Source organism: Monodelphis domestica, chromosome 7 (genome assembly GCF_027887165.1).
Source record: "Monodelphis domestica isolate mMonDom1 chromosome 7, mMonDom1.pri, whole genome shotgun sequence".
Lineage (NCBI taxonomy): Eukaryota > Metazoa > Chordata > Mammalia > Didelphimorphia > Didelphidae > Monodelphis > Monodelphis domestica.
The window spans coordinates 7,165,183-7,181,610 of NC_077233.1; the positions used below are offsets into that span (position 1 = coordinate 7,165,183).

Below are 16,428 nucleotides of genomic sequence, written 5' to 3' on the forward strand. Positions count from 1 at the left end.
TCCAGGTACTCTATTTCTACAACATTTCCTGGAATGCTGGGTTTGTTAAACCTGACATAAAAGAAGATGAGGTTAGTCTGAGTTCCTAGGATTCTGGGACTGAGGAATGCATTTAGTAAAAGGAAGAAGAGCTGCCATGGGAAAGAAGAGAATGCCTGACCTTTCATTTACTGGGCCAGAAAAACCCTGGGGGATCCCTTGTATTAAGGGGGAAGCATGTGGATCTTTCCAGGGCTCTCAATAATGGGTCTGGCTGTTTATCCAGTCTCACCAGCTACCAATTAATCACTTCCTTTCTAAAAGAGGAAAAAAAAAGGTTAAGTGTCCTGTTTCCAACTTTCAAGATAGCATGGAAATCTATGAAAATAAAAAAGAATGACATAAGAGTCCTTGGGAACTGGAGGGTGAGGAAAGAAAGAGCTCACCAAAATAACGAACAAATGGTAAGGAAGGAAAGGAGGGTGCTTAGCTGTGTCGGTGTCATTTGTTAGTAGGCCTATTGACATCCCCCTCCTCCACTGTCACCTCCTTCTCTCACTCAGACCTCACTGCTCCCCACCCCCATCTCAAACAGTCTCTCAAAGCTGCTCAGGTTTCCTGGCCAGTATGGGATCTATGATATCATGGTCGGTGTTTGAATGACGCTTGTTTGCCCAATCAGACTCCGCCCCACACATGCTATATCTTGTAGTAGAGCTTAAATCAGGAAAAGAACTCAACTTGGTTTTCCATTTGAGCCAAATACACTTGCTTTTGGTGAAAAAGAGTGAGAAAGTAAGAAAGTCAGGCCCCAAATTCTCCACATCCCTCAGTTTCTCCTTGTCAATTTCCATAAGGAGCAAGTGATTCTCAAAGAACTGAAACAAAAGACTTGAGGATTGAGGGTGATGTGAATACAGGCGAAGGGGAAAGATAATTTCAGAGATTCAATAGAGAAATGATTTTAGGGTCTCCTCTTAGCAGGGATTTCATAAAATGGTTTCATTTGAGGAGGAAAAAGTAGTAGCCCAAACCTCTGTAAAATGATTAATAATCATTTGCTAAATAATTATTCCTTGATATGCACATCTTTTTTAGATGGATGGTTCTCAGAGAGCAAAATACAAAAATGGGCTGACTTTCCCCCCACAGTAATTAAATGACAAACAAAACGCCCTTATTTGTGCTTTAGTACCTTCTCCAGAAATGGCCAACTGAAAAGCTAAGGATGGTAGAAACGATAAATCGATTGACATTGTAAAAATACCCACTTGAAGAAAGTTTACAAAGCTGATGAGCATTGTAAACCAAAGTCTGATAATTGAATTTGTATTGAAAATGGGCTCATCATTATCTTTTCATCTATATGTGGAATGAATGATACACATGAAACCAGCTGGAGAGAACATTAGTGGATACCTTCGTTTCATCCTGCATGCCCAGGGAGGGGGCTTTGCTTTTGTATTCTTTGTGATGCCGCATTTTTATTTTGCCCAAAGACTTTAACTATATATCAAAGAATTTCCAACAGAGGCACATTAGCAGCAGCAAAACAGTTGAATTCATTTTCTAAATGCCCCCGGAACATTTACTTTAAAGCATACTCCTGATTTCAGTCATTTATTTTTAATTTTTAATCACTTTTTTCTAGGCAACAAAAGTATATTACTGCCTAAACTGACAAATCGCCCTGGTGCCTGGGATAAATGTACAGTTTTAATGCCTCCTAATCACCCAAATCAATATAAGATTTTTGTACTTGTGCATGACCTTCTTGAAATTATCCCTCCATTTTGGCAGAATCCGAATGAGTGTGGGCTATTTGATAAAAAACACTAAGTGTGTGAAATAAGAGCCCTCATCACTTCTGCCAGACTCCTCTTGACAGAATGATGATAGAAGCATCACATCCCTGGGAGAGTAAATGCAAACTGACAAGAGATGAGCCTTTAGATGTTGAATATAATCTAGAATTGCGCTCGGAGTGTCTTATTATCTTGTCTTTTGATGTCTGAAGGGGTGGCTCATTGTTAGAAAAAGGAAAGCCCTCGCACATCTTTGCCATCTTTAAAAATTGTTTGGCCTTTAACAACTGCTTTTCCAACTAATGTCCATTTCTTCTGACAATAAATATGGCAGGTCGTCAGAAAGTGACAAACAATTTACTTTCCCGGCCACACTTTTATGGGTTTTGAGAGCTCATGTGGAAGGAAGCGGCTCTTTAAAAGCACTTGGAAATTAGCAGCATTACAAATGTTAAGGAGACGAGGCTCTGTGTGCAGATACTGTTGTGGGGCTACTCATTACGCTGATTTCCTGCTGTTCCCGGCTTGATGTTGCGCCTGCCTCTGCTGCTGCTGCTGCTGCTGCTGCTGCTACTGCTGCTGCTGCTCGATTCCTAAGGCTGGGCAAGTTCTTTCTTTATCACTGACTATTTTTAGTCAATGAAAAGTAAATAGCAACAAGCAGGCTTCATCCCGCAGGAGAACGAGGAGGTCCGCCACCCAGTGTAATGTAGACCATTGCCCATCGCCGTGCAAGAGAAGCATCTTTGTTAGCAAGGATCAATATCGGTGGCACCGGGGATGGTCCCTTTCACTTCTTGGCCAGACCCTGGTCCCTGCCACGGGCCACAGGCCCAGCCCTGCAGCCCCAGCCGCTTGGTTTGGGGGGAAAAAAAGGAGGGAAAAAAAGGCCCCCTTCCAAGTTTAATGATGCCCCGGATCAATAGGATTCCTTAGCAACTAAATCACAGGCGCCTGCTAGTTTTTCTGTCACCAAGTCAGGGGTGTGCGAAAGCGTTCCAGTCCTTTCCTCCAACCTCCGTCACTTGGCAAATCCATAAGAATCCTCCAAACGATCGTAAACTGCTGAGAGTTCAGGTTATTGTATCATTACGAAAACATATTGATACACGATGGATGACAAGACAAGGAGTTGCTCGGTTAGCCCAATGCAATCATCAGAAGGCGATCAGCCATATCAGACTGGATTGGCAATCCCTCCCTGCCCACCCCCCCAGGCCAATGGACTATCTGTGCCTTGTAAGCGGAGCCCCAGCTTAAAAACAAACAAGCAAGCAAGCAAGCTAATCCTGGGTCTATTTATTGCAGGAGCTCTAAAGATTCGAAGGGGATTTCACAGAAGAGAGGAAAGGACCTCGGTTTAAAATGGAGAGTGGGGCACTCTGGCACACTCATAAAATGGAAGCCTGAGGCAGGCACTCCCAGATGCGAAGAACACATTTACATGGTCATTTAGGAGTGCAAAGTGCTTTCAAGACATTTTTTAAATTTGATCCTCACAGCTCTCTGAGGTAGCCCACTTTGCAGATGGAGAAAACTGAGGCTCAGGGAAGTTAGATGACTATGACAAAGCTCCTAAGTGCCTGGGATAGAATCTGAACCCAGACAGACCTCCTAGTCTCCCATCCAACTAAGTTGTCTGTCTTGATCTGGGCCAACATATTAAAGATGTTTAAAGGTAGTAGCTTTATAGAATAATAATAATTATGATGATTATGTTATATATATATATATTTGTAATGCATAACTATAATGTAATATTATTATTTTTATATATAATAGCCAGCATTTATATGATTTTTTAAGGCTTACAAAATGCTTTACGCATTTCTCATTTTATCCTCACAACAACCCCAGGAAGTTGGTACCATTATTATGCCCATTTTGGTCTCTTTCACTTTGGATGAGGAAATTAAGGTAGATTATGGTTAAGTGACTTGCCCAAGGCCACCTAGCTAGTAAGCATCTGAAACAGGATTTGAACTCAGGTCTTTCTACCTCTAGATCTAGTGCTCTTTCCACCTAGCTGCCTACCATGTTATATTAAATCATACTATAAGAAAATTTCGGCACACATTTAATCTCTGCTGCCCAGTCTGTTGGTGAAGGTTTCTCTGACAAAGAACTTGAGTGGAAACCCTTTCCCCTCCTAAAGGAGTCTGTAGAAGCTCTTTCCCAGAATGGCATTGGAGGGAAGAAGCTGCTGAAGTCTGTCATAAAGATGACTCCAGTGAATACTGCCAGCCCCAACCCTTCTCCTTTGTGGTAACTTGTGTTTCCTTCCACTCTTTTTGAATTCCTGATGCTTTGTCTGGTGACAGATGAAATGTAATTCCAAACCCTGATCTGCTTCTCCAAGTCAGGGGAAAGTCCTCAGGTTGATCTTCTACCCCTTTTTACTTTGGGTAGAATTAGACTGCAGGGCAACTGTTCTCCTCCAGTTTTGAATGAATTAGACAGTTTATTAGATTAGATTAGATATTATTAGATATTAGATAGATAATTAGATAGAGACTTCCCATACTTTACTTCCACTCTAATGAGGGGCTCCCCAAAGGGGATTCTGAATGGAAAAAGAATGTCAGATAATGCCAAAGAACCAATTCACCTGAAAAAACTGAGACTCTTTATTCTCACCTCTCAGCGTTGGTGATTTCCATCCTAGGGCTAACCTTTCCCCCAATACAGGTGGGAATCTTCAGACAACTCGGGGCAGTTTGGTGAGTTGCTATGGAAGCAGATAATTCACCCCCAGATGGCCCTCTAGTGATGAGTCTTTTTGAACCTCGATTGGCCCCTAGCAAGTGTCTCACATAGTCTTCCCCTCGATAGCCTAAGGAGCCTAAGGAGCTTTTCTAGCTTGGTAAGGTCTCGGGGGAAGTTGCACACCAGTGGCATAGACTACTGGAACCCTCAGTCACTTCTACCCCAAGGGAAAGCATCAGAGGAGGGCTTCAGTGGGAGAATATTTGCAAATTAATTTTGTTGCTATTGTTGTTCAGCTGTTTCAGTCATTTCTGAGTTGTTAGGACCCCATCTGGGGTTCTCTTGGCAAAGATTCTGGAGTGGTTTCTTTCTCCAATCCATTTTACAGATGAGGAAACTGAGGCAGAAAGGGTTCAGTGATTTGCTGAAGGTCATACAGGTAGTGGCCAGATTTGAACTCAAGAAGATGAGTTTTCTTGACTCCAGGCCTGGCATTCTATCCTTGTCAACACCTGATATTAAAATGTAAACACAAATCACCACATCCATATCTCTAAATAATAGAGCTTAATATGGGTATGAATGTATGTGTGTGTGAGGGGAGAACAATGTTTAGGACTCGTGGTTGAATCAACAAGGGGAACTCCCAGCATGCAAACTCCTTCCACAGGTGCAACAACTTATTTTTATAACCTGTAGTTTCAAACAGTTGCCTAAAGCCCTGAAAGATTAAGTGACTTGTTGAGGGATATACCATTAGTCTGACTCAGAGGCAGGACTTGAAGCAAACTCTTTATCCACTCTCAGGTGGCCACTCTGTTTAATATTAAACACTGGGGATGTATGTGCTCTCCCGTCTGCCTGCTAGCCCCACTCTCTCTACCCCCTGGTGTATCAGGACACACACACACATTGCAGGGAATTTCTCTAGACCAGGCACCAGACAAGTGGCATTTCTAACCAGACCGATATATTGTGTAATTGTACACTTGTAGGTCCTGAAAATGCTACAAATGAAACCTCTGGGATTGCTTAGAGCCTCCCAAAGCTTGTGCAGACTTTACAGCCCTTTAAAGCAACATTTCCGAGGTGCCAGCGTGTTCTAGAGCGTCTGACTGTCTTTACTGGAGCTAACGGCGTGTCTGCAGAGCTTCCATGCTGTTTTCCTCACAGTATGGAAGAGGACCGACATGGAGGCTTCCTCTCCTTCTGAGGATGCTGAAAGCCAAGCTCTCATTACTCTCCTCTCTGGGTCGGATATTAATTTAGATGAGCTTATCCCAAAGCCGTTTGATATCCAAGTAATTGAGAATCGCATTTAAATGAGATTGCAGGAATGGCACAAACTGGAAACAGCTTATAATTGTAAATTAGCCTTAATCAATTTTCTGTTGAACATACAGTGGATATTTGCTGACTGGGCATGATTGTCAGCACAACAGAGGCCCGAGTCACAAACACACAGACATTTCGAGAGGCTCCTTAATTCTGGGCACTCCATGCATGAGGACTACAAGAAGAGGCTCTTGCTCAGAAGCCCCCCGTTTCAAGCTGGGCTAACTTGGTGTTTCCCAGCCCTCCAATCGCCACTGGGACCTCTCCTCCTTCGTTAGGCGATGAAACTCCAGGGACCCCCCAAAGTGCAGGAGAGCAGCAGTTTGCCAAACAGGAACAGTCTCAGAGAGGAAGATGAAAAAGCTTAAACCATGCCGATCATACAGCCTGTCTCAAGGCAAACATCGAACTGAATTGCTAAAGAAACCTTTTCATGTTTGCTGTTAGGAAGGAGTACAAGGAAAGCAGGTTTAAGCAGCCTTTCGGTTCTCTCCCATATACTGAGGTTAATCGGCACGTTCAGGCTCATGTCTGGAAGGAGACACACACACACACATTTTGCCAGAGCAAACTCAAGGTGCCTGTCCCTAACAGTGAGCCTCCATTTCCCTCAAGCTCCTGCTTCCAGCCAGCTAACGGATTCCCCAGGCTACCATGCCCATGAAGTTCCCAGACACCGACGTTACTCAGTTTCTCAAAGTGCAGTCTTTGGTCTCTCTCTGTTCCTATTTTCAAGGAGTATTGCTGGTGATATAACCAAAGAGGTTGTTTATGGACACTTTCAGCAATCAGGTCAGGCTGAGGAGCCTTTAAAACCAGAGAAGGTCACTCTTCTTGTTCCTTTTAAAGACTTTAGAAATACTACAGAACATATTCTGAGATGTGCATTTACATCGAGTTATATTTATTCATGTTTGTGAATTTAGAAATAAAAATACCATCTCTCTTGCCACATCTCTGAACAAAGGAGGCAGTCAGATAATAAAGACAGACAGAAAGAAAGATAGAAAGGAGGAAGGGAAGAAGGAAGGAAAGAAAGGAAGGAAGGAGGAAAGAAAGAAAGAAAGAAAGAAAGAAAGAAAGAAAGAAAGAAAGAAAGAAAGAAAGAAAGAAAGAAAGAAAGAAAGAAAGAAAGAAAGAAAGAAAGAAAGAAAGAAAGAAAGAAAGAAAATTAGGGGCTTTCGATCTTAAATAGGTGGAGCTTTATTTCCTCCAAATACTTACAAAGCAAACTCAATTTCAATTTCTCTGAGAAGGACAAGCTTCCTTGAGCCAGCCAAGCTCCAACACTATTCTTTTCTGAGTGACCTCTGCTTTCACGCTAAAAGGGGCTTAGTCCTGCTTCTGATAGCAGCAAAACAGTATCACACTGAAGAGCAAAAGATGTCACCATACAAGTCTGCCCTCTCTTCATACTGTTATGGGCTCTGACTTCTTTCCAGTGAGAAAAACAGCCAGGCAGGAATTTACATTAAAAGAAAGAAACACAGTCTGATTACTTAAAGAGGGGAGGGAGAAAGAGGGGCATTGGTGAAAGCCCAAAGGGACTCCTTCTATAAGAAACTGAATTTCAACATTTCAATAATGCTATATGTTGAAATCAGACCAAAAAAAAAAGAGCAGTCCTAAAAGCTTTAGAAATAAGCAGTCATTTCTATATGTAGTTGATATATACATATATTAGATGGTCTGTGATTATAATTTACATATATATTTATATGCACACATAAACACCCACACACCTATGAAATCACAGGTCAACCTCCCCTAAGAGTATATGTAGATATATGTGTATATTTAATACATGTATGCATTATATATGTATGTGTTCATTGTAAATTGTTTTTCTTTTTAGAAGGGAAAGCAGACTTAGGAGGGAAAGATAATTTTTAAAAAAGCATGAGCATAAAGATAAAGTATTTAAATGGCATCAATAAGAAAGAAATTAGAGCTGAGCATGCCAAGAAGAACTAGCCCGGGTGGATGACCAAACAAGAAAAATCCAGAGCTCCATAGGATATTAAAGAGAAAACCAACCCACTGGAGAATGGCAACTGTTACTATGAGCTTTCTCCAGCTACCTCTGCCTTTGGATATTTTTAAAAAATTTATTAACCTGACAGCAGGAAACTTTCCCCAGATTGCCCCCCTGACAGGGTGCCAGCTTGGTATAAACACTTTTCTATCTTTTTTTCTTTAGCATAGGAAAATCAGGAGCCATACTAAGTGGTGCCAGGTGCCTGTCTGGGCACCGAGGACTCCTCCTCCTACTCTATCTGAGCCCAGATGCATTCCCATGGAGGGCCCAGGTAAATGGAAGCCAATAGAGAGCAAAATGCCACTCTGGAGCCTTTACTTCCAAGCTATTCCCATCCACTTCCTTTTTAATGTGTGAATGTCTGATGTATTATTAATCACTAAACATAAATCAGCAAGATTCTCAATCAAAGAAAGCCCCAGCTCTCTCCCAAATTGTCTGTTTGCTGTTGAATAACAAGTAAACACCCTTGGAAACAGTTAGCTGCTTATGTCTTCTTCCTTCAGAGTGGAGGGCAGGAAGAAGGGAGGATTTGATTTGATTAATTCCTGAGAATAATAGTGTCATCAGGTCATTGTCTAGCAACTAAATTTGTGTCAAGATTTAAACCCTTTAGATCTGGAAGTGTTGGTCCAAGCTCCTCACACACACACACACACACACACACACACACACACACACACACACACACACACACACACACTACAGTCTTTTGCTTACTATGAATTATTTCGTAGTTTGGATAGTAGGAATGCTCCATATTAGCAAGCCAACTCAGAGAAAACAACACACGAGGCTCTGCTCAACCAAAATGGGCTAAGTTCTAGAAAGCATCAGATAGTGATCATTGTAGAACTATTCTAAAGTGATCTGAGGGGGGGACATCTAAAGGAAGCTAGAAATGGCATGTCATCACCAGAAATGGATCCAAGACCACCTTGTTTAGAATTTCGTTCATTGACTTATCATATTGTACTTGAATATGAAGTATGCCTCACTGCAAAATAAGCACATCCAAAGGCAGACAGATATACAGGGATAGAGAGACCGAGAAAGAGACAGAGACAGAGAGAGACAGAGACAGAGAGGAATAGAGAGCAGGGGAGAGAGAGATAGAGACAGAGAGTGTGTGTGTGAGAGAGAGAGAGAGGGAGACAGACAGACAGACAGACAGACAGGCAACCTTCTTTTCACCTTGGAAACTCTGACCTGAGGACATTAGATTTCTCTGGAAGGAGAAGAGAAAGGAAGTAGGAATAAATTCACTCTCTAAGGGCACATTCAGTGTACTGTCCTCTCTCCAAGTGCTGCTGGAAAATGGTGACGACTCAGAGACAATACATGGCTCACGGTTTGGACGTTGCTGGGTTCTTACAAGAAGCCTTTTGCTCATGTGCAACTAGGTATATTTTTTATGAAGATAAAAGTATGTGTAAATAAATGCAAACTAGTATTGTCCAGACACAGGCAGCATCTCCACTGGATAACAACCACTGAGCATTAGATTAAAGAGCTCTAAGAAATCTTCCTAAATGCACATACTTTCTCTTGATCATTCAATATCAAGGCAGAGCCAAAGAGACCATTCTGATGCTGTTGCAATTAGATCGCAATTAGTTTGTGACTTAAATGAGCAGCATCCTAGGACTAAGCAAATAAACGTAAGAAGCCTGCATCATCACAGGAGCAAACTCTCCAATTAAACCATGAGCAATTTTTGTTTTCCCTTTCTAAGACTGAGTTTCCCTGTTCTCCAATGAAGCTCTTTTTTCCCCTCTGTCAACAGAAATGTGAATTTCTGCTCTGATAAAAATATGGCAACTCAGATTTCCTGAAGCAAAATAAATGTTCCACTCTCGTGTCTTTCTCTGTCAGATCCTAAACACTTCCCACCAGTGCCACCACCACCACCAAATTCCTCCTGGGGTGAGGCCCGGTGTTCTGAGGTCTTGCCCTTAATACATTTTATGAGCAAATTATTAACAGCGAAAGCATGAAGCCCTTGAAAGAGACCCTTAAATATAGAGATGAAGCCAGTGGTACTGAAACAGGGACTACCATTTGTCTAAGCGCAGACTTCCCCACAATCCCCTACCAGCGACCTCCCCTGACCTGCAGAGACCACTGTCTCGAGGGGTGAACGACAATTTATTCTTCCATCCTTTTGTAGCTGAAAACCGTTGTGCTGCAGTAAATTCTGATCTAAGCCAAACTGGATGGTAATTAAAAAATTCTTACAATAAATATTCTCTCTGAAAGAGATTCTGGAAAGGGTGTGCTGGAGATGCAGCCCCTCCCAGCCCCTTGGATGGAAGATCTTCTAGCAAAGATTCCCCAACTTTTTTAACCCCTTTCCTCCCAGAGCTCCCAAAGAAGGACATTGGCCACCCGCTCTTTTCATCCTAGTTACAGGCCATTTCTTTGAGCCTGGAAAATGTCCAGTCTCATGGAAACCTCAGGCGTCAGTTTTGATTTCAGGTTCCCGGCTTCTATGTTCTGTCAGTCCAGGCAGTGCCCCTTTCCAGCACAGCCCAGCAATGCTGGAAAGCCAGATCGGAGCAGGGAGAGCCACGTCATCACTGGAGGTAGCCGATGTTTTCAGAAAAGCAATCATGAGGCTGAACTTGAAACAAGGAACATTTTCCCAGGAGGAGACACAGTAACAATTCATCCTTGGATGCCCAAAGAGAAGAGAGGAAATACTTAAGGTATGTTTCCACGAGGCCTAACTTTTCAGGGGCACAAAGCAAGCTGGGTTTGAAGAAAGCCGACTCTGGATATTGCTCTCCCGAATGGAGAGCCTCCATTTTTCTGACCAAGCAGGGCTGAGGACTATTTTATATTCTGTTCCCCCCTTTCACTGAATGGGAAGAAATGAACGCTGGATGGACACAATTAGAAAAGTGCTGAGGAAAGTGCCACGATGGATGGATGGATGGATGGATGGATGGATGGATGGATGGATGGACGAGGTTGGTGTAAATGGCACTAGAGAAACAGTGTGGCTTCTTCAGCCCCGGCTGCTTCTTAAGGCCACTTGTGAGGGGCTTCAGACTGTTCAGGAGAGGGTAAAGGGCTGCCCTCTAGGAAATTCCTCATTTCCTCCTCCCTCGGAAGCCGCAAGGAGACAGGATGACCCTGGGACAGCTCTCCTCTGGCACCGGAGCTGGGTTTCCACAGGGGGAGGGGGGCTTCCTAGCCTGGCATCAACTTGACCCAGGAAGCAAGCTGTTTATCGGGATTGAAAAGAATAGAGGACCCCCCACCTAATGACTTCTAGGCTCAGGCTCTTCCACACAAGGCAGATTTATCTCTCATAAGTGTGCTATCAGGCTGACGGCCGTGCAAGTTAAGCAAAGCATTACCCCTGATATAATTACTTCAGAGAACACAGGGGCCCTCTTTGGAACTTCCTGCTCACTCTCGCTCACTCCTGCGGCGGCGGCTGCTGCTGCTGCTCTGGCCATTTCTGTTCTGTGTGCTCCCCCCTGGAAGCGCCAAGTGTCGGGGTATAATTGAGGGGGAAACAGAGCAGGCCTGGCTGTTCCGGGGATTTCCTTTGTTCATCCCCAGAGGACACCCAGAGGAGGCTAGGCTTGAACTGAAGGTGCCAGAGGGCTAGGACACAGGCTGAGCTCTGGACCTCATTGGCTGGCCCACCCCGTGAAGCCTGCATGGGAAACCCTCCTTTGGACCCAACTGATCAACACGTGGCCATTTCAGAGGCACGGAAAATCAAGGTTCTTTGTTTCATTCATTCTCGGGCTCTTAGGGGTCTTGGCCAAACCCCGCCATACCCCCCTTCCTTTCCGGCCTCTTTGGTTGTAGTAGGAGGCTGTTCTGCTCTCTGTCTATAGGATGCCTTTTGGTCCATCACCCTCAGACCTGTTCCCTGATTTTATAAAAAGAAAAACACGGTTGAATGGGGGTGGGGGACGTTGAATGTTCTCAAGCATTTCCTCCAGTGCAGGGAATCTCCCTGGAAAAGGCACAATGGAAGAATGGGCTTTAACATAAACCCCTCTTCTTTGTTTCATGTCGGGGAAGCTGCTCTCTAGGTGTAGTTGGCTCCCATTGGAATATGACCACGAAATTCTTCTGCAGACAGCTAACACCAAGGGAGCCCCTTTGCCTGGTGAAGCCCAGGCTTCAAGTCAAGGCCAAGTTCTCGGGCTAGGCAGCAGCCCTTCGGCTTCTTTCTGTGAAGTCAGATCGTGGAACAGGCAATGTTTCCTAACAACGTCTCCAGGAAACTGAAGGGCAGAGGCAGGTCTGTCTGGCCTCTGGAAAGCTTTATCTCCCTCCTCCTAGTCACCTTTGCTCAAGCCTTCAGAAATGGCCCTTGTTTCCTTACTCGGTACTCCTTACAACTGCAGACCCTGGAAAAAGAAAACCCTCTTCTAGGCTTAGAAAACACAATGGAGAGTCTCCTCAGTCTGTCCTCACCAGATGGAAAATGAAGGAAATCACAAACTAAAGGATGAATTATGTAAGTCAAGGGAGGCCAATGGATCCTTCCCAAGTCACAAGCTTTGTAAACTTTTTCCCGTCTAGGAAAAGAGCCTGCCTCTCGAGAGCTCAGCCTCTCCTCAGCCTCAGCCTCCTCTTCCTCATTTAATTCCTTTTCCCTTGGCTTGTCCCTCAGGGGAAAAACAAGTTGGTAACAATGATTCCTGTTGGAGAACTTCCAGAAAGGTGGAGGAGCTCTCTCTGCCTACTGATTCCAGCAAGATAAGCTCATTCATTTGGGGGCTCACTCGAGAGAAAACTAGTCTGGCAGGCCGTCAGTTGGAGGACAGGAGTAACGGTGTCAAAGGCAGCCACTGACAAGGATTCATGCCCACTTTCGGCACGGACTCTTTTCAGCTCAGGGATCCATCATCTAGAGTTAATGTGGGATTCACTGCACTAGGGTCAAAAACCTATTCACTAGGGATCTTCGCAGGCTTTCCGAATACCCTTCCAAGCCCATCACTTGACCCATCCCTCCTTCCCCAGCCAAAGAAGGCGATGGCAAGTTCCAGAAAGGGAGGAAGGCCTTCGTTACCAAAGATGCTTCCCAGGAACGTTAGAATTCACATCACATCAGAGCATCACGTTGGAACCAATCGGACTCCAGTGGGCATGTTTGCCTTGGGTCAGAGCTAGTGAAGACAGAATGGCCAGTTTCCACATGGAAAAGGCTACCCTCCTAGAACTGCCTTCAAGCCTCCTGCCAAGTGAGCAGGACCGGGCCGGCAGTGTTCGGCCCCCTCTCCTAGCCTCTCTTTCAAATAGTTTCTCCCTAACACTGTTGGGCAGGATACCCTCCCCGGCGCCCCAGATGAGGCAAGAACATCCGGGTTAAAAACGCCCTAGCAGTGTTTCCGACTGCCCAGCCTGCTGTGGAATGTTTTGGCCCGGGGAAACTCACCAACTTGGATATTAAGCACAGTGGCAGGACTTCTGAAAGGCTGGACCCCAGGCAAGGGGGAAGCCTGTCTGAAATGCCATCCAGAAGACAGTCCTGAAGGGAAGGCTGGCTGGCTGGCTTGGCCCCGTCATTGTCTACGTATTTTCTTTTCAGAAAAGTCATGTTTGAAACGAATGAAAAGAAAGTCTTTGAAGAGGAATTGTTCTGAAAACAAAATGCCACTGTCTACGCCATAAAATGCGGCTCAGAGAGCCATCCATCAACATCATTCAGTCCTGGCCCCCCCGGCCGCCGTCACAAGTCTGCTCCCCTTTCTGATTAGAGATCACTGTTGCCTGGGCTGCCTTACAGGGTGTCATCTGTTTGAATGACAGATGTCTAGGCCGTCCAGAGCGGCCACACTCTCCTTCCTGCTCTGGTTAGGCTCCCGAGACAGGGAAGTTTATGGGGTCCTTAGGCCACTGAGCTCAAACTGTGGCTAGCACAGAAGCTATCTCAGAGGGAAACTATGCATCACATTGAAACCCCGTATCAATCTGTAACCGGGAAAGGGGCCACGGGGGATGCTGAAATCGACAACACCCCCCCCCCCCCCCCCGACAAAACAAAATCCTTCCGGTTGAAATTGACAAAACAATCGGCCTTTCGGAGAACCCCCTGGGATTTGGCCTTTGTGGATGTGGCCAGAGTGGCCTCTCTGGGCATTTTTCTCCTTTTCTCTTCTCTTCCCCTGCCCCAAAGCTGTCGCACAGCCCACCACCGAGAGGATCTATTTATTCAATCACCACTAGATGCCTTTCGCTCAGAATACCGAGGGAACTCAGATCCTAAGCGTGGCCACTTTCCCTTTCCCTAATCATCCGGAGCCGGGGACAGACAGGTGGCGGGCAGCTCAGACAGACACCCGCATGCCCTAACTTGCTGGTGGGCTCAAAGTTTGGAGGGCAGTGCAAGAAGCAGCCGAGAGCCGCCTGGGGGCCGAGCCCCCGCAGCCCCGAACTCCTCTTTTTGCACTTGGGAGAAAAGGGGACGAACGCCCCGCCAAGGGGGGAGGGGTAGGGGTAGGGGGACGCGACTGCTCTTCCGGACAACACGGTCGGGCTGAAATGAAATACGTCGCCACACTTACCGAAGAGCTTGCTGGGAGCGTCCTGGCTGTCATTGGATTCCCCGGGCGCAAGCAGGGGCTCATTGAGCTCGCTGTCTGGAGTCGCTGCCTGGTCCTCACCTCTCAACTCTGCATTCATTTCACTCCGCACTGACAGCAGCAGCGAGGGCTTACTGACTTGTCCAGCTATCATTGGATCCTAGGACCGGGAACAGGAGCGAGGGGGGAAGAAAGTGGCAGCTTTAGCTGGCTGGCTGGCTGGCGTGCGCTCGCCCTCTCTCTCTCTCTCTCTCTCTCTCTCTCTCTCTCTCTCTCTCTCTCTCTCTCTCTCTCTCTCTCTCTCTCTCTCTCTCTCTCTCTCTCTCTCTCTCTCTTATCTCGGGCTGCTCCTGCAGTTATTGCTGGCTGCAGTCAAGTGAAGAACTATTACGGATCCAATGAGTTTTCCATTACTCGCCCCCCCCCCCCCTCCTCCCCATTAAAGTGCAGCCAGCATGGGAGAGATGCAGGATGCTTGGAAGGAAAAACTTCTTTGAAAGCCACATGAGCAACACTGCTTTAATTGTGGGATGGGCTTGGCGGGGGATGGTTTTACACCTTGTTCTGTTTTTAATAAAGAATGGGGTGGGGGCCAGAGAGAGAGCAGGAGCCCACTCGGAAGGCAGAGCGCCTCCCAGACAGAAGCCGGGAGCTTTTAAAGGCTCGCTCCCCACCGGGTGGAAGGAAAGAAACCCTATCAGAAGAGCAAAGAAAAGAAGAGAAAAGGAGGAGGAAGGGGAGGGGGGCCCATGATGTAGCGGGTTAATAAAATGAAAGCATCTCCCATACAAAGCCGGTGTAGAAATAAGTTAACTGCACTTACAGATTTGGCCAGAACTCCCCCTCCCCAGCTCTGAAGCCTGTGGAGAGAGGGAGGCTAGCCACGGATTCCCTAACTGCCTACGGTTTAGATATGGACGGTCTGAAGCCCTCAACAGCTAGAAATGCGTTTGAAAGGATGGCGAGAGGACTCACAAAAGGTTTTCGGCTAGTCTCGAGCCGGACGGACATGGCCCTCATACCATATTACAGAAGAGAGAAAAGGCAGCACAAGCCACCCCTGGGCTCTCCGAAGCAGCCCCTCCCTCCCCCGCGGAGCCCCTCCGACACTGAACTTCCTTCCCCCTCCTGATGTGGCTGCGTGTCTCTCCAGCTCAGGCAGAGGGCATTTGGGGGTTAGCAGGATTCCCAAGCACACTCCACTAGTCCATTGGCAAACGAAGATGTATCGTACTGTTGGAGCAGAAAGACCAGAAGCAGAAGGGAGAGGAGAGACCCCCGTGACCCCGGCGGGCTCCCCCAGCAGCAGCTATTTATGGCCAAGTTCCTGCCTAAGTGGCTCCCGAGCAGGGAACAGGTGACCAGCTCCAAAGTAGCTGGTCAGCCCGCAGGGGCTGGCCCGGGGCGCCCGGGGGCGGGTTAATGTAGTCATGTCTGGAAAGTGGCTTTGATATGACACATGATAATCTATGAAAATGTTAATCAATAGCGATAGTTTAAGCTGTCATGAAATGCACTTCGGTGGTCAATACTCATCTCCCTGAAAACAATGTCACTGTCACCAGGGCTTAATTTGCCCAGCACTTAAATAGCGGACTCTGTGCATCAATGCACTCCTCTCCCTTCAAATACTCGAGGTAAACACATTTTCCCCCTCTTTAAGGCTGGAGCACTCAGCCCACAGTTAGCTGAGCCCAATCCTCCCTTTTGAATACCTTGATAGGTCCACTGGAGGGCAAAATTAATACTTAATTGAATCTCACAGTCATCAAAATAATCAATACTTTTTTATTATTTATTCTTTACAGTCTGTTGACTGTTTCAAATCTCCGAGGGAATGGGGGAAAGGATTCATGGCTCTGAAACACTGTCATTTAACAAGGTAATTTTCAGTGGGGCATTAGAGGTTGTGAAACATATAATAAAACAAAAATGGTGGCTTATAATAGGAAGAAAGAAAAGAATTATATTTCTGCCATCTAACAAAACAGGATAAATAAAAAAG

The 16,428-nt window shown here is 45.7% G+C and overlaps 1 protein-coding gene across 2 annotated transcripts in view; it reads right to left on the reverse strand.

The window, feature by feature from the left end:
• POU6F2 (POU class 6 homeobox 2) overlaps positions 1 to 16,428 on the reverse strand; it is a 504,391-nt gene that overhangs the window by 383,364 nt on the left and 104,599 nt on the right. Inside the window, exon 2 of one of the 2 annotated variants that reach the window (XM_056804137.1) lies at positions 14,406 to 14,583. In XM_056804137.1, coding sequence (XP_056660115.1) covers positions 14,406 to 14,583 — 178 coding nt within the window. Of the gene's footprint in view, positions 1 to 14,405; positions 14,851 to 16,428 lie in introns of those variants that run through there. The other variant, XM_056804138.1, reaches the window with a different exon arrangement.